Source organism: Mesoplodon densirostris, chromosome 3 (assembly GCF_025265405.1).
Source record: "Mesoplodon densirostris isolate mMesDen1 chromosome 3, mMesDen1 primary haplotype, whole genome shotgun sequence".
NCBI lineage: Eukaryota > Metazoa > Chordata > Mammalia > Artiodactyla > Ziphiidae > Mesoplodon > Mesoplodon densirostris.
The window spans coordinates 173,626,071-173,645,097 of record NC_082663.1 but is presented as its reverse complement, the minus strand read 5'-3'; the positions used below and the strand labels follow the sequence as shown (position 1 = coordinate 173,645,097).

The window sequence follows — 19,027 nt, the reverse complement described above, 5'->3', positions numbered from 1 at the left end:
ACCGCCTATAATATCCCCTCTTTTCTCTTTCTCCATCCCTCCCACTCAAGAGAATGAATGCTGCTCTTGTGAGTTTCTTCTCCTAGTTAGGAAGCATGTGTGTGTGTGTGTGTGTGTGTGTGTGTGTGTGTGTGTGTGTTGTTGGGGGAGGGAGCTGAGGGGATCAGTCAGCTCTGTCGGCCACCTTCAGTCTATGCAAGATGACAGTCCAGGCATTTTATAGCCACATCCCCTAAGGCAAAGCTTTGTGTCAGTGAAAATCTAAGAGATCAGTTAGCATGGAGGGCATTTCCTGGATGTATCACATCTCACCATGTGCCTACACCTGGGCCTGTCCTGTCAGGTAAGGGGACCTGAGAAATTCTTAAACTTTGGCTGCATGACTGGCACATAATTTGGACATTTCCCCAGTGCATTCCTGACGGATAAAAATCCTGTGTGTAAATGGCACCAGACAAAGATCAACTGACTGGAGGGCTCCTACACAGGAGATCACTGATAGCCTTTGTGAACAAATGAAAGTTTACAAGTGATAAGAACAGCATTGATCTGTGACAAGGAAGCCACAGGGATGCAGGAAGCCACTTCCCACAGAGCCACCCAGCCTCTGCTGGGAGCCAGGATAATGGTTTTTATCACCATTCTCTCAGGAGAGCAGGGGCAATTCCTTTAGAAGAGGGGTGGGAGCCCCTGGAAGCCCTCGTACCATTTTCTTGGTGAGAATACTCATGGCCCATGATGGTACAACGCCTGAACACCATCTTGTTCTCGGTCAGCGTCCCCGTCTTGTCAGAGAAGATGTACTGGATCTGGCCCAAGTCCTCAGTGATGTTCAGGGCTCGACACTGAATGGACAAATAGGTCTCTTCATCATACAGGTCAAGGTCATTGTGCAGGAAGAAGACTTGCCCGAGCTTCACCAGCTCAATGGACACGTACAGGGAGATTGGGATCAGTATCTGTGGGGAGATCAATTCCCATCGTATCAGAAAACGGGCCGGTCCCCCATCTCAGAACCTTCACTGGGTGATGGGAGTAGCAAAGGGATTTCATGGAAAGCTCAGGTCAGCTCACATGATGGACTTTCTCTGAGAAATTAAAGATTAATGACCTCATGCCTCCCTTGGCATTCTTAGGGTCATCTGAGAAAGAGATACGCCTTCTTCAACCAGAGATATCCAGTACGGGGTAGGCACTCACCATCGCTTGTTTAATGACTGAGCCAGAAGGAGGTAAGGAGCTCTAGCTACCTCAGTCCAGAGTCTCCTGATGCCCCTCGGATCTCTATGCCACCAAAGACTGCTGCCCATTTTGACGGGTATTCAGACTCATTTTCTTTTTAAGGATAGTTAACTTGCAATGCTGTGTTGGGTTCAGGTATGCAGCAAAGTGCTTTAGTTTTATGTACATAATATACATATATATATATTCTTTTCCATTGTCGTTTTGAATATGCTACACAGTAGATTGTTGTTGTCTATCTATTTGATATATAGTAGTGTGTATCAGCTAATCGCAAACTGCTAATTTATCCCTCCCCCCACCTTTTCCCTTTGGTAACCATCAGTTTGTTTCCTATTCAGACTCATTGTTGATCACTGCCCACTGATCCAATACCTAGTACCTATCAGGTGCTTTAGGTGTCACATGCCGTTCTAGGTCCTGCAAATGGCAGTGAGCAGAACAAAACCTCACATTCTAGTAAACAAACAAAGAAATAGATACTGGGTAGCGGTAAGTCTCATGAAAAAGAGTAAAGAAAAGTGAAAAGGGTGAAGGCTGGGAGGGAGTGGGTCATAAGCCATGACCTTTGCGCAGAGACCTGAAGAAATGAGGGTGTGAGTGTGAGGTTATCTGTGGGAAGAGGACGGTTCCGGGCAGTGCATGGGTGGCTGGGTGCTTGCAGGGCGGGCGTGAGAGTCAGCAGGCCTGTGTATGAGTGTGCAGGAAACAGCTCGGAGACGTGGTCCAGGAGGGAGTCGGGGTCCAGATCACCTAGGACCTTGGTTGCAGTCAGAACTTCAGTTTTCACGTTAAGTGGACGTGAAACCACCAGAGGGTTCAGTGCAGAGGAGAGCATGACCCGACTCACATTTTAAAAGGATTACTGTGCTCAATGAATGAACGAACTCATGAATGAAAAAGGATCATCAGTAAGAGGACAGTGAAACACCCTCAAATACTGTAAGAACTCAAACATAGATGGGGTTTTGTTAAAACAAAACTACAACTTGCCTTATCTTTTCATAGACTGTGGTTACTTATAGAGCCTGAGGATCTTTAAACTCTGTCTCTTTATACTTCACTGCAGGTGTTTACCTACAGTAATTGCCTTTCTTACCTCTCTCGTAGGTGCTCTATGTTTTTGTTTTTTTCCTCCTATATAGTGCCAGTTCTCTTTTTCCATCTCAAACTTTCAAATGAGAAAACACTAACCTGTGGTTTCTTTCTCTCAGTGCTTGGGGTCTGAAAGTTCTCTGTAGTTCTCTGTGCTGCATTATCTTTTGTTGTTCCCAGGTCACTAGGGTTTACCTGTTTAGATCTGGCAGAGGGACAGGCACACGTGGATCACTGCTATAATCTTACTTTTAAATGGAAAATCCTGATAAATATTTCCCTCTGTTATTATCTGAGGCCAAGGTCCCCTCCACAAGGCAGGGCTGGTCCTGGCATAATCCCAGTTGTGAATACTTTCAAAGACCCATAAGAAAGTGACAAATATTTCCCCATCTCAGTCCAGTTAGTTCTTTCACGGGGCCAGCGCTGATTTTTCTTTATTTTGCAAAGTTGTGCAGATATTGGCCACGGGTCTTCTGAGTCCCAAGTTACAGAGGGCCTCCTACCTGGAGCAGAATGATCATGGTGAGGAACATGTAGAAGCCTCCAAGGGCAAGGGGAAGGAAGTTGCCCTCGGCATCTGGCACATCAAAGGGAGGGTGTTCTGCAAAGGTTCCATTCCAGAGGCTGTGACCTAAGAGGAGGCAAAGCCAGGTATGAGGCAAAATCTTCAACTAATCCTAAATTGGTCAATTACATCAGCCCTTCCTTGACCTATTGCCAGAAATGAGTGTGCTTTGCAGGAGCCCATCCTTATTCTATATAACATAGGGGTGTGTGTGTGTGTGTGTGTGTGTGTGTGTGTGTGTGTGTGTGTGTGTGTGTGTGTGTGTGTGTGTGTGTGTGTGTGTGTGTGTGTGTGTGTGTGTGTGTGTGTGTGTGTGTGTGTGTGTGTGTGTGTGTGTGTATTCATTATGTCTAAAGTGGTCCTTCATATATACTACATTTCAATCTCTTGATAGGCATTAAGTCTGTCCTCCCAGAGGAGACTAGCATGGGGATTACTTACATTTTGTTGAAATCCTGTTATTCAGCGGTTGGAAAACGAGAAAGGGGCATGAGTTTTTTTTTCAGTTGTGTGGTAGAAAGTACATGGCTGGGAAGTCTTGACAGACCTGAATCCTAGTCCCTCTTTCTCTCCCATGCACATACCCATCCACCCATCCATCCATCCAGTCAATCATCCAATTACCTATCCACCCATTCACCCTTCCACCCGTCCATGCATCCATACATGCATCCATCTATCCACCCATCCGTCCATCCATCTGTATCTCTGTTCACTCACTCCTCCCTGCCTCCTTCCTTCCCTCCCTTTATCCAACATTTTTTAATTCAAGAAAGAGTCGGTCCTACTTCTTGTCTTTGAGGAGTTCCCTACCAAGTCAGGGAGTACGATGTAAAGATACAAATCCCACCTAGCATGAGGTGTGCTATGCCAGATCCTGGAGCACTACAAGAGCCCATAGTGACAGCACCAGATGCAGACCGAACCCTCTGTTTCCTTAACTGTAAATGGGGATAACAACACCCATCAAGTGAGGATTGATAAGTGCACCTCGCACCGAGCTCTCTGAATCTCAGCATCCTCATCGGTCAATTAGTAATAATACCTTCTCCATGGGGTTGTTGTGAGAACAGGATAACCTAATGTGTGTGATGCTCTTGGCCCCAGGGCAGGGACTATAGAGAATAAAAGGCATAGGGGTTCCTACCCTGCCCCTAAGTTACTTCTTTGCACAGGAGGTTGGGTCACATACCATCAGATACAGCAGAAGAAAGGAGACTTACCGACGTGAGGTTAAGGGCCAAATGTAAGGCACAGAGTAAGGGTTACTACAGACCATGAAAGAAGTCGGAGCAGGCTGCATGGAGGAGGAGGCCTGAAGGGGTTCTGAAGCCCAGGTGGGTACTGGGTGATCAGAAAAACCTGGGGAGGACATTCTGGGCAAATAAAAATGAAGCACCATCTTCACACAACTAAAGCAAACATGTGATAAATGACCCTGAATGGTGCTCATTCGAGAGCTTTCCTCTCCCGCGGGAACTGTGTTTGATATGGTGCCAGCAGCCGCCTGTGTTATTCTCAGACAGTACAGAATCCTGCCTCTCCCAATTACTTTCTCCACGTATTTATTATTTTGGGCAATCTACCAAGCTGCTTCTGGTTGGCCTGTACCTCACCTAACTCTGTGACCTTTTAATCATTCACTTCCTTTCCCTGGAGACGCAGTGAGATGATCTCCGATGTCCTTTCCAGGTCTGACGTCCCCTGAAAAACCTGTCCTGAAGCAGAGCTGACAGTTCTCCAGAATTTCCGGGGACACGGGGATGGCCCACAAAACAAACAGTTGGTTTTCTTGTTTGCCTGCTTCCCTCGCATGCAGGTGCTGCTCTTCCAGCCATGAGCCCCTCACGTGGAGTGCCATTAGACACATCTGGGAAGCATATTCACTCAAAACTCCAGGCCACGCACAAGATTGAATCCCACTGTCCTCACTGTCGTGACACAGAAAATCTCTGTGGGCCTAGGAAGATCTTAAGCTTTAGACACTGTCTTTTTTTAATTTTGCGCCTCACTGGGGCTTATTTCCGCACCTCATGTCTTGCAGGATCTCAGTTCCCCTGCCAGGGATTAAACCCGGGCCACAGCAGTAACAGCACTGAATCCTAACCTCTAGGCGACCAGGGGACTCCCTGGACACTGTCTTTTAAAAACAGTGATGGGTGCGATTTCGGACAAAAGCAAGTAAAGCGCAAACGCTATAGCTGCTCACTGGCGTGGGGTTGGCAGGGGGTTCTGGACTCAGCATCCGAGTTCTTCCTTCTGATCCTCCCTGCTTCTTTTTGGGGTCTCCTTTAGGGTCCTGAGAACCATCCTTAGTGTTAAGCCATAGAGGGGGAGAGTGGGTAAGAGTGAGGGCCTCTCTTCCCCTACCCTCCGAGGATCTACTGAAATGGCTCCAGATCACTCGTGTCTATATCTCCCACAGCTGTCTACACCTGGCCGTTGTAGAACCTGGCCACAGCCCAGCTCTAATCAGGTCTCCATCCTTGGCCTTGCTCTTGGCACACCAAATGGCCAAACACTCCTGCATAACATGGCTCTCCTTCCTGCTGCTGTGCTTTGATTGTGCTGTCCCTGGGGTAAAGTGACCTCTCTCTTTCCTTTCACAGCTGCCTGCCCCATCCTATTCCTGTCACCACCCTCCTCCGGTGAGCACCTACTGCATCTGGAATCAGCTCCAGCAAGACTTTCTTCCTTGATGCTCCCATAATCCCCGTCGTGGGCTGAATAATGGCCCCCTAAGGTATCCACGTCCTCATCCCTGGGTCCTGTGAATGTGCTACCTTAGATGGCAAAAGGGACTTTGCAGATGTGATTTAGTTAAGGATCTTGAGATGGGGAAGGGGAGCCTGGACTATCCAGGTGGGCCCAATGATGGAACTACAAGTACCCCTATAAAAGGGAGACAGAGGGCCACACTCCCACAGACAAGGAGAAGGAAATGTCAGTGGAAATTGGAGCAATGCGTTTTGAAGATGAAAGAAGATGCTTCAAAGGGAGCAACACAGGCAGCCAGTAGAAACTGAAAAAGACAAGGGACCGATTCTCCCCCTGGAATCTCCAGCCCTGAGGACACCTTGGTCTTAATCCAGTGAAACTGACTTTGGACTTCTGAACTCCACAGCTATAACAGAATCAACTAGCATTGTTTTAAACCACTTAATTTGTGTTGACTTTTGACAGTGGCACTAGGAAACGAGCACAGCACCTGGTACCGCCCTCACTGAGTGGGATAGATGGTGTTACTGATTCTGCTCTCAGGTTGGACTTCCTCCTACTAGACTATGAGGACCTTCCTGCTCTTTGAGGACCGGTCCTGTGATTGATTCATCTTGTTACCCTTTCATGGTAAGGGGGTGCCTGGGTTCAGGAAGTATTTCTTGGACCGATACATGATAGATGATCTTCCTAAGATTTAGAGTGCATACTACTTTCAGGAGAATGTCATCTGCATTTGTACTTAATTGGCACCCTGTTCGAGTACAGAGTAGGCTTTCTTTGAGGCTTTTCTTTCTTTAGATGAGGAAACTGAGGCTCCAAGTTGCAGCAACTCGCCCAAAGAAACAGAAGATGACTGTGGGGTTGTCCTTTCCAGAACCTTCCATACCTACAGCCCCAGTGAGGCACATGAGGAAGAGGATCCCGATGCAGAAGAAGATGTCTGTGTTCATGCGCCGCTCGATCTTGCTGCGTTTGTACCGTGGGCCACTGTTGTTCAGCATGGCTTTTGTCTCATGGCCTTTGAGAGAAAAAGAGATCATCAGTCCTTGGCCCCTGTTTGCCTCTGGCTCTTTTCCCATGAGATTTCGATACAAGAGAAGCTTCATCCTCTAACCTGAATCTGTCCTGCTGCAGGGAGGTTCTGGGAACGGCCGAAGAGACCTCACACAACTTGTCAGCAGGTTTTTACTGAACATCCCCTACCTGCCAGGCACTGGTGGGTATGGACAGGGCTACTGTGCACAGGCTGTGCCCTGCACAACTCGAGAGGTGGCCCTCATTTTGTGGCTGTCACAGATTCGTAAGTCCATTAGGACACATTTGTAGCAAATGACAGTAAGCTGTCTTGAGGAAGGGCCATCTTTTTCTAATTTGCGCAGAGGTGCTGTTATGGGTTCAGTGGTGGGATACAGTGGTGAGACAGATGATTCACAATCTGGTGAAAATATACAGAGAAATAAGTAAATAAGGTAATTACAGTTAGCCATAAGTCCCATGAAGTAAACAATAAGTAAGGGGCTAATCAATAAGAGAGGGTGTTACAGAGTGTGGTCAGGGAAGGCTTCTCAGAGGAGGTGACATTTGAGGGAGACCTGAAGGGAGAGAGAAGAGTTGGGAGAAAAGGGTTTTAGGCTGGGGAACAGTATGTGCCAAGGCCCTGTGGCAGGACTGTACTTGAGGCCAGTAATTATCATGCTTGCTTCTTTGCCTAAGGTGTTGTCGTGCTCGTGCAAGAGTGGTAGCGGTCAAAGGTTTCCACCCCAGCATTAATTCTGGGCAGCTACTCTCCTACCCTGGAGTTCTGCATAAAGTTCTGTTTAAAGAAAAGACAGTAAAATTTAAAAACTACTGAGCTCATTCAGGCACCCGCCCCCCTTTTTTCTTCCAATTAGAGAAATTCAGGACCAAAACGTAGAAGGGACCCACTCCAAATGAAAGAATAAATTGACCCCAGAGCCACATGGAGAACCCAGGGTTCTGGCTCCCAGTCTATTTCTCCTTCCAGTCACTCCTGGAAACCACCCAGCTAAGAGGTGAGAGTCAAACTGAGCCTTTGTCTTTAGAACAGAGCCTCCCCCTCTGGGGCTACCAAATTGTATTTACCATGCTGTACCCCTCAGCAGTCAAATTAAAAGAGACCCGTCACATATTTTCTGTGCAAAATTACAGAAAACCAATATATCAGCTCCAACAGTGCGTGGTTTAATGCTACTTAGCTGGTGGCCTTGTGGATTTAAAGCAGCAACAAAACTGTAGGAGTGAGCATGCTAGGCTTATTAAATTAGACTCAAGTTGCTGCAGCTGTGCAGGGGCTGACACAGCTGTGGTTCCTGCGTGCCCCAGGCTCACCCCGTAAAAGGGGTCCTCGGACCACCCCCTGCACCCACCTGCTTCCTCACTTCCTAAGATGCCCCTGTTCTTTTGGCAAAATTTGGGCTCAAGGGGGAGGCAGTATGGTGTAGTGGATAGAATGTGGGCTCTAGTGTCCGACAGAGCTTGGCTCTGCAGGGACCTGACCTTGGGTTATAGGGAATTAATCTCAGGAGACATGTGACCTTGGGGGAATTAATCCTTCTGTATCTCAATCCCTCATCTGCAAAATGAGATATAATCGTTGTGTGTTTTGGGGTAGGGGAGCGAACTGATATACATAAAGGACCTAAATTAGTTTCCGGTACACAGTAGGGGCTCAATACATGTTTGCTGTGAGGAACGCATACCTCCACACTGAATCTCTTCCTTCTGGAAAGCTCACTTGTCCATTTTCTGGCCTTTGACTCCGAGGTGCTCCTACTTTGTCCACCTGTGTTATCAAGGCAGAGAATGTAGCTCTAAGCCAGTCATTCTCCCCAGGGGACACCTGGCCAAGTCATGAGAAATCTTTGGTTGTCACCTTTGAGGAGGTGGGTGCTAATGACATCTAGTGAGCAGAAGCCAGGGATGCTGCTAAACACCCTATAGGACGGCCCCCACCACAAAGAACCATCTGGAACAAATGTCAGCGGTGCTGAGGCTGAGAACCCCTGGTCTAGACAGTAACACTAAACACAGTTTGTACCATTTTTGCTCACATTTTTTGAGACCCTAATGTGTGCCAGGCCTTGTGCACCTTATAACCCTAGGAGGCAGGGGTTATCAGTGTTCCTTGTGCTGAAAACTTAGCCAGCTTCTCAGGAACTTGCAGCCAGGCAGCGATTCAGCCCCAGGCAGCCTGAGTCCCCAGTCACGATTAATTCTCCCTCCATCTGCCTCGCCACACACCACTCCCATCACCCACTCCTGATTAGGCAGAGAAGTAAATCCATGTCTATGCAGGTTTTTTGGTGCAGTAGGGATTGTTGAAGCGTTCATGTCTACTAGGTCTACCAGATGGCATTGAACTCCATTGCCAAAGACCCTTGAAAGCAGTGACCTGTGCTGACAAATATAACATCCCTCCCCCAAATTAGGGAAAGCCAGCTACACTGTGACACAACTTTTTAAAAAGCATTTTTCTTTTTTTTAAATTTAATTTGATTAATTTATTTTTTATACAGCAGGTTCTTATTAGTTATCTATTTTATACGTATTAGTGTATATATGTCAATCCCAATCTCCCAATTCATCCCACCACCACCACCACCCCCTCACATTTCCCCCTTGGTGTCCATACGTTTGTTCTCTACATCTGTGTCTCTATTTCTGCCTTGCAAACCGGTTCATCTGTACCATTTTCTAGACTCCACATATATGCGTTAATATACGATATTTGTTTTTCTCTTTCTGACTTACTTCACTCTGTATGACAGTCTCTAGGTCCATCCATGTCTCTACAAATGACCCAATTTTGTTCCTTTTTATGGCTGAGTAATATTCCATTGTGTATATGTACCACATCTTCTTTATCCATTCATCTGTCGATGGACATTTAGGTTGTTTCCATGACCTGGCTATTGTAAATAGTGCTACAGTGAACATTGGGGTGCACGTGTCTTTCTGAATTATGGTTTTCTCAGGGTATGTGTCCAGTAGTGGGATTTCTGGGTCATATGGTAATTCTATTTTTAGTTTTTTCAGGAACCTCCATACTGTTCTCCACAGTGGCTGTATCAATTTACTTTCCCACCAGCAGTGCAAGAGGGTTCCCTTTTCTCCACACCTTCTCCAGCATTTGTTGAAAAACCTATTTTTCTTTCACAGTCCCCCAAAGGGAATCTTAGGGTGGATTGATGTTTTAGTGCTCTTCTATGTCTAACAAAAGTGGGAGTCTACTCAGACCAAAACAAATCAAATCAAACAAAATAACAAGCAAATGAAATACTACAAGGTGTCCCAGTGAGTGGAACATCCAGGGAAACGTATTCTGGAGACTTCCAGGGAAGGTAGACACTCCAGGGAGACTGTGTTTCCTCTACAGAAGAAGTCTGCAGTTGTTCACGTAACAATAGACACGTACTGAGTACCCACGGAGTGCCAGGTGCTAGGTACTGGGGATACAGCAGTCCCAAGACCTCCCTCCAATACTTCAGGTATCATTGTGAGAAGTGCTGCTGTTACCTTTCTTCAATGCGAAGCAAAATCAAAGTGCAAAGGAGAGATAGACCACCGTATATGGAGCCACAAAATGAATAAAGATAATAATAAAAACAATAACTAAAACCCATCCCGCCCTCACTTGCTACACACAGTACTGGGTTCTTTCCATGTGCTGGGTCACTGGACCCTCATGGGGGACCTATGGGGCAGATACAAATATTCTTCCTGTCGTATAGATGAGGACACTGAGGCACACAAGGTGAAATTGCTAAGTTTGGTGAGGTTATTCCTCAGGCTCAAGAAGATACTCTTCATCCCACCTATGGTTAGTGTCAGAAAAGTGTTAGGGATACATGAGCATGAGTTCCCCTCCCTGTCTTGTCTGGATGAGTGACAGTAACTTGGAACTGAATTATGTCTCTGTGGACCAAGTGAACTGCTGTGATTCCAGCCTCAGTTTGCTTAGCTGAGAAATGGGAAGTCACATGACTACTCCTTAGAACTGATATGAGTTCCCACTGTCTGAAGATAAATTTGGAGGAGGTTTTGGAGGAGAGAGGATAAAGGACAGGGACATAGGAAGCTGTCCAGGGATAGTCACCTGCGTAGATGACAATGCCAACAGCCACTTTGGTGTTTCTGATGGTGCAGCCTCGAAGCAGAAGACTCTCACTGCCAAAGCCGGTTCTGCTCTGGTCGGGATGTTCCCTGGGGATGAGGAAAGAGAGGGAGCTGTTTGGTGGCCTCTCCACGCTGTCATGGGTTAGTGTCATAGAATTCGAGTGGCGAGTAACAAGATCCCTCTTCTCTCTCTTCTTCAGAAGAGTGATGTTAACTCAGAATCTAATCCCCATGTTCAAGTGCAACTCTTCATTGCTCCTGGGATGTCTAGTGGGGGCTGGACCATTAGAAGGGAATTACCCATCCCTAAGGACGTAATCATTTACTCACCTAAAAGGCAGAACTCTGCTGAGGAAGCCTTAAAATAAACAGACCTCACAGGAGGTGGACCAGCGACCCTGTGCAACATCCTGCAAGGCAGCTTCTCAAAAGCGAGGTACGTGGAGTGTTTCCCTTTCTCTAGCCTCTGGAAGCATTGCAATTTTCCACCTCACACTAGAAACTCCTGAGTCCGTCCACATTAGTGATCACTCAGCGTCTGGCCCTTATTCTATCCTGATGCCCTCCATTTGGGTTTTTCAGGAAATTTAAATAAAACTTTCCCACAACATTGGGGAGAACAGAAAAGTAATAATCTGGACTGACCAACTGGACTTTCAGGGCTCATCCATGAGGCCCGGGCAGGTTGGGAAAGACAACTCTAAGGGCAGCAGCCAGGAAGAGGAGGTGCTGGGGATCGAATGGAACTGGGAAAGTGCTGTCTGAGATGAGGGGCCAGAGACCAGGATGAAGCTTAGAAAGGCTGGGTGCTGGCATGAGCTGTTTGGGGGAGAAAGGATTACAAAGAGAAACCCAGCGATGAGGCTGCTCTCTAAGAGGAAGGAGAATGACTCAAGGGATGGGTGACTTGGGATGAACCAAATCCACAAAACTCGGGCACGAGGGTAGACTCCTTGCCTGGGCAGCTGGCAAGCTCTACCTTGCCAGGTGACTGTGATGAATCCTCTTCTCTCCCAGGAGCTCGTCCTTTCTCGCCTGTCTCTGTCTGCTCTCTATGAGCTTTTAAAAAGTAATTTGCGTTGAAAAGCTGCTATTTCTCTTGTACTGTTCTTACGCTTTCCCCTCTTATCTTGCTCCTCAAGATATCTCATATGGCCTGAGAAAATGTGGATGGAGGGAAAGCATTGACACCTGCCTCCCAAGAAGCCTTCTTAAGCTTCATTGCAGGGCACATTGGTAGAGAAGTTGCTATAACATGTCTGAGCTGTGTGTGCAGACAATGGAAAACACACCGGGGTTGGAATGAAAAGACCCGGCTGTAAGTCCTGGCTTTGCCTTGAAGCTGCTGTGTGCCTCTGGGAGAATCCTGAAAACTCTTATCATCAGATCTCCCATCTGAAAAATGGGAATCATAATTCTCACTTTCCTGGGTTGTTTTGCAGATTAAATGAGACCATGGTCTGTGAAAGTCCTCTAACCCTTAAAGCCAGAATATGGGCATTTATTCACATCTGTTACCACTACTCTTTTTTTTTTTTTTTTTTTTTGCAGTAAGACCAGCAGTCAAATGTGGGAGCAAAATTACAATAAAACTCTTAGGCTGAACCAGAGGTGAGGAACAATAACAACAATAATTCCAACAGCAGCAGTCGCATTAACTATCTACTCTGTGCCAGTTTCTGTGCTACGGGCTTTGCATATGATCAGTTCTTAGACAAGAAAAATCCTGTGATGTAGATATAATCTTTATTTTACAGATGTGGAAATGAAGGCCCAGAGAGGTTAATTAATTTACTCAAGGTCACACAGCTTGTAAGTGATGGAGCCTAGTTTCGAACCTAGGTCTGTCCAACTCCAAAGTCCCCATTCTTACCTACAGGGCAGTAAAGGCCCCTTCAGAAATCTGATCTAAATTCAATCCTACTTGCCTCCCCTGAATCAGAGTGTGGTCTCGATTTTGATGCTGTTTCACCAGAGTTCTGAAAAAACTATTAGTGAATTTAACCCTGTGAGATAATTAAATATCACTCCAGCAAAAAAAAAAAAAAAAAAAAGAGAGACTAGAAAAGTTTTCCCAATTTAGTTAGTTTTCCCTAGCCCTTTTTTTATGATAAAAAGAAATAGGGCCTCCCTGGTGGCGCAAGTGGTTGAGAGTCCGCCTGCCGATGCAGGGGATACGGGTTCGTGCCCCGGTCTGGGAGGATCCCATATGCCGCGGAGCGGCTGGGCCCGTGAGCCATGGCCGCTGAGCCTGCGCGTCCGGAGCCTGCGCGACCGGAGCCTGTGCTCCTCAACGGGGGAGGCCACAACAGTGAGAGGCCCGCATACCGCAAAAAAAAAAAAAAAAAGAAAATAAATAAACTTCCTTAGGATCCAGATGCTTATCTGTTTGGCCATTTCAAGAAAAAAATGTTTTCTAGCTGCAGAGGAGATATTTACAAGCAGCATACAGGCGGCACATACTTACATATAACCCTTAAACCTGTTAAGGTGGTTGTTAGGCTTCTCACACACGATGATGTTGTGGAAACCTTCTGGTTGGAACTGTACCTCCTGTGAGAGAGAGGACGCTGTGAGGTTATTAAGTCAGAGGGATCTCGTTTTAATAGGATCATCAGGAGAGCTAATCACTGTTAGAACCATTGCAAATAAGGTAATCTCCGCTTTGTCACACTGTGATAGTTGTAATGTGTTAAAAGAAACAGTTAAATCCTCATTAAGAGGGAGAGAATAGATGCAGATGAAAAGTTGGATGTGCTGCAAAGGGAGGGCCCTGTCCTGACCACTTTTCCCTGGCCTGGGTTTGAGTCTCTAGACTCAAGTTGCCCCATAGAATTTACTGCAATGATGGAAATGTTCTATGTCCACACTGTATAATGTAGAAGCCACGCATTGCATGTGGCTGCTGAAATATGGTAGTATGACTGAGGAACTGATTTTTAAATTTTATTTAATTTCACTTAATAATTTAAATAGCCACATGGCGGCTAGTGGCTACCAAACTGGGCAGCACAGAAATAGATGATCAAAAAAGTAGAGATTATAAATCACACGACCTACAGCTAGCAGATATTCGTGTGTATACAGAACTTCCAGGCTTTAAAAAATATATGCATACACCTACATACACATTTATGTATGGACAAACATACACATTTATGCATTTCAACAACAAGATTTAGTGTTCGTACAACTTGAACATTTTTACATGTTACCTGGATAGATACCTATTGCATGAATGTCGCCCTATTTCATTTAATCCTTTCACTACTGAACATTGACATGGTTTCAATTGTTTGGCTGTTGCAAAAATGCTGTGAAAATAGTAGCTAATAAAACAAAATAAGTAGGGACTTCCCTGGTGGCACAGTGGTTGGAAGTCCGCCTGCTGGTGAGGGGGACATGGGTTAGAGCCCTGGTCTGGGAGGATCCCGTGTGCCGCAGAGCATCTGAGCCCGTGCACCACAACTACTGAGCCTGTGCTCTGGAGCCCGTGAGCCACAACTACTGAAGCCCGCACACCTGGGGCCTGTGCTCTGAAGCAAAGAGAAGCCACTGCAATGGGAAGCCCGTACACCGCAACAAAGATTAGCCCCCGCTTGCCACAACTAGAGAAAGCCCACAACCCACAAGACCCAACGCAGCCAAAAATAAATAAATAAAATAAAAATTCCCTAAAAACAAACAAAAAAACACAAAACAAGTAGCATTTACTGACTCTTATTTCTGTCAGATGCTGCAATGAGAACTTAAGAAATGCTATTTTTTTTTTCAAGCTTTCAATCATTTTATGAAGTAAGAATTTTGATTAGCCCCTCTTTAGAGATGGAAAAACTGTGACTCACAAGGGTTAAGTGGCTGTCCGTGGTCATATCAAGACTGGGATTTGAATCCAAGTCTGAGTGCAGACCCTCTGTTCTTTACTTGCACAGCACACTGCCCCCTGGTGAACATTCTTATGGCAAAGCATTTAAAACACATTCTCGACTCTTCACTTTTCTCTTTCATTCAGTATTTTAGTTGTACAATCTCTTTACGTTCAATGAGGGGGAAAACATAACTAGGGGTGGGGAGATCTTGCTTTCTAATTCTACCCTAATTTCTAATTTCTAATTGGCTAATAGTACATTCAGCTCTTGAGCCTCAGTTTTCTCCTCTGTAGAATGGGGCTAACACCACCTCCCTGTCCATCTCACTTGTGCCCCAGAAGGTAGAATCCATGTGGGAAAGTTTTGAAAGGTATAACATGCTATGCATATAGAATGAAGGAGTACAAAAGGCGGGATTGGAATTGTTCCCCAGGGTAGAGCTTTTAGCACCGGGAGTGAATTTATCACTCCAAGCTTCAAGGTACAGCTGTTCAAAGGAGTAAATTGATTAGAAGAAATGATAGCATTTTCTGGCTTCGTGTAAATATACTGTCCATTGGTTCTGTGAGGCGCCAACATAAACTCTCCATTCACTTGAAATAAATTACCCATCCAGGAGTTTCTAAAAATACAGCCCTTTTTCCTCCAAGTATTGATTCTTTCAGGGACAAACACTTGCCGAGTTCTGAGATGATGACAAATCACGCTGTAATTTGTCAGCTGCTTTCACGGCCCTGATTAAGCCGTGTGCTTCCCTCCTGATCTGTACCACTCAGCTCATCGCTAGCTTTCTAAATCCAAACTTATTTCAGATGTGAGTGGCAGCAGGTTCTGAGAGCTCATGATTCTGCTGCAGTGAGTCCCTGTCAGCTGTTTAATCATACCAGGCGGATCTCTGGCAGTGTTGAAGTCTCTTGTCCCTCAGTGGGGCTTCCCAATGACCTTCCTCTTGAAGCACCCCTTGTTCTTTTATTCTTCTGGGCACTGGCCTTGGGTGCTTTGTTTCCCTCTCTACACGGAGAGGTGATTTCGCCCTTTCTAGCTCTCTGACCTCGGGCCCCTTCTGTTCCTCCCCGCGACAGACTGTGGAGAGGGCCACACAGCCCGGCTGTCTCCAGAGAACCCATCAGCATGGCTTGCTTTTTAGGCTTTCCTGTAACTCACTCCAGGGAGCTGCTAGGAGAACTCAAGGACAGCAGCGGCGGGGGCATTGCCAAGCCCTACAAATCTGTCAGGGTCCTTATTTTTTACCTTGTTCAGGAATTTCTGATTCACTTCGGACTCACTACCCCTTAGCTTTTCTTAGCTTGGGAATGAAGCCCACCTAACCACCTTTTCTTTCTGACCCAGGCTTTTATCTAAGGTGTTGTCCTTATGAAAGGAACAGTCATCAGGGTACAGGAAAAGGCAAACCCTTTCCAGAGAGCACAGTGTATTTGTGGTTCTTCAGGCCAGACCTACTGATCTGGAGTATTTACTATGTGCCAGGCACATAAGTTCATTAAGTTCTCACAGTAACCTTAAGAGGTGTGGATAGAAGTGCAAATGCAGATTCAATAAAACAATTGACTTCTGGTTGGTAAGTAACAGAGCCGGCACTGCAATCCACATCGTCGGACTCCAAAGCCAATCATCATTACTGTCATTTTCATTGTTATCATCGTCGTCATCAATACATTTCTTCCACTTTCTCCTCTCATTGTTATTATTATTACAGTACTTACTGAATGCTTATTGTGTGTCAAGTGTAACTAAATATTTTATACATGCTATTCTCTTGAATTCACACAATAACTCCATCAGGTAGGTACTATTATTACCCTATTTTACAAATGAAGGACCTAAGGCTTAGAGAGATTCAGTGAAGTTTCCCAATGGCACACAGCTAGCAAAGCAGAAGACAGGCTTTAACCTCAGGACGTCTGACGCCACACAGACAGCTCTCTTAAACCACAGTGTTATTTTGATGCACAATGAAAGATTATTGTTTAAGATCTCCTTTTGGCTCTATTTCCTTTTCTATATTCCTTTTCCACTTCCTATGACCGAAGTACAATAAATGAGGTCTGTATATAGTTGACTCTTGAACAACATGGGTTTGAACTGTGTGGATCCACTTATGCAGTTTTTTTCAATAGTAAATACTACAGTGCTACCCGATCTGTGGTCGGTTGAATTGGTAGATGTGGAACTGTGAGTACAGAGGACTGGCTATAAATTATATGTGGATTTTCCATGGTGTGGATGGTTAGCATCCCTGACCCCAGTGTTATTCAAGGGTCAAATGTATGTGGAATCTAAATTTAAAGAAAAAACTTATTGCCAGAGGCAGGGAGTTGTGGGTGGGTGAAATGGGTGAAGGGGGTCAAAAGTTACAAACTTCCAGTTAAAAAATAAATAAGTCAAGGAATATAACATAAGCATGGCAACAATGTTTAATAATACTGTATTGCATATTTGAAAGTTGTTAAGAGAGTACACCTTAAAAGTGCTGTACATAAGAAAAAAAATAACTATGTATGATGACAGGTATTAACTTAGACTTATTGTGGTGACCATTTCACAATATATACAAATATAAAATCATTACGTTAGACACCTAGAACTAATATAATGTTATATGCCAGTTGTATCTCAATAAAAAATGTAAGCAAACCCCAGTGTCTAGAAACCATCATCATTATCACCATCACTACCACCCTTCTTAACTTGGGTCCAATAAGGAAGAATCAAAAACTAAATTATATAATATTGTCATGTTGACCTTTGATTTACTGCTATTAAAATTTTTTTATTTCTTTGACTGTTTCTAAAAGATTTGTATTTATGTTTCATGAAAGGTTTTGCACTGGCTCACTTTCATTTTTTCTAGTGTCTACACAGACATCTGGTTGATTGGCAGCTCAAGGCATTTTTAGACCAGGGTAGCTCAACTTGCCACTCTTGACATTTTGGGCTGGATAATTCTTTGATGTTTAGCAGCATCCCTGGCCTTTACCAGCTTGATGCCAGTAGCACCCTCCCCTTCTCCCCCTCAGTTGTGAGAGCCAAAAATGTTTACAGACATTTCCAAATGTCCCTTGGGGGAGGGGGAAGAACAAAGAATTGCTCTAGAAAAAGTTCCAAGTTAACATGAGATAATTTGCCGAGATTGAGAATACCCTCTATCCTACCAGTCCATTAGGAAAGGACACAGTCCAAATTTTTCTATTTTCTTCTCTTCAGTTGGAAAAAAGTTAGGTTTTATGACTGGGGGTCATAATGACTTGTAATAAGAGAAATCTGTATATATCACTCGTCTACCACAGAAACTACTGCATAAGCATGGTGGAGGTTCCCGGCAATATATGTACTATCCTACAGTTACAAATAAAAAGGCGGGGGGGGGGGGCTTCCCTGGTGGCACAGTGGTTAAGAATCCGCCTGCCAATGCAGGGGACATGGGTTGGAGCCCTGGTCTGGGAAGATCCCGCATGTCACAGGGCAACTAAGCCTGTGCACCACAACTGCTGAGCCTGCACTCTAGAGCCCGCAAGTCACAACTACTGAGCTCGTGTGCCACAGCTACTGAAGCCCGCACTCCTAGAGCCCATGCTCCGCAACAAGAGAAGCCACCACAATGAGAAGCCCATGCACTGCAATGAAGAGTAGCCCCTGCTCACCACAACTAGAGAAAGCCTGTGTGCAGCAACAAAGACCCAACGCAGCCAAAAATAAATAAATAAATAAATAAACAAAAGGGAATTTGTTATGAAAAAAGAATTCATTTTTAACATATAGTAGAAAACATATAAAAATTACTACAACTAATAAGCAATGTGGTGTGTTACCTCTTCCAAGTATAATTTGCATTTTAAAGTAGGGTACCTTCAAAGGGTAGAGGTTAAGATACTAAATTGCCTAGACAGAGAACATTCTTTTGAGAATTATTACTTTATATATATTTTTAGCATTTGAGAGTTTTTTTATTTGCCACTTCCTCTATGAAGCCCACCCATATCCCCACAGACTGTTTCACCCCAGCCAACAAAAATTGCTCTTTTAACATGTTTCCACATCAACTCTCATGCCTCCATTTAACACTGATGTATCTAGATCTCTGCTTCCTTGAGTAAACTGTCATCTTCCTCTAGAGCATCTCCTGTGTTAATAGGCACACTATAAAGACTTGGAGAGGTAAGGTTAGTGCTGGGGAGATGAATATTATAAATATTAATACTGAAAGGTGATGGATGAGGAGGTAACAAAGAAAACCTCTCTGTAAAGACTGCTCCACACAAGTAGGAAAAGCCCCAGGTACAAATCTTAACTTTGATTCATGGGAATAAGATTGCTTCTTGCAAGGAAATTCTTTGGCTCAACTAATAAAAAAAAAGAAAAAAAGTAGTCAAAATCC

General features: G+C 45.0%; 1 protein-coding gene across 1 annotated transcript in view; it reads right to left on the bottom strand.

The window, feature by feature from the left end:
* The window catches only part of ATP10B (ATPase phospholipid transporting 10B (putative)), a 128,526-nt gene that overhangs the window by 64,144 nt on the left and 45,355 nt on the right, over positions 1-19,027 (bottom strand). Inside the window, exons 4-8 of the mRNA XM_060092608.1 lie at positions 13,230-13,315; positions 10,743-10,849; positions 6,513-6,644; positions 2,844-2,971; positions 707-959 (exon numbers count right to left, since the gene is read on the bottom strand). Coding sequence (XP_059948591.1) covers positions 707-959; positions 2,844-2,971; positions 6,513-6,644; positions 10,743-10,849; positions 13,230-13,315 — 706 coding nt within the window. The remainder of the gene's footprint in view (positions 1-706; positions 960-2,843; positions 2,972-6,512; positions 6,645-10,742; positions 10,850-13,229; positions 13,316-19,027) is intronic.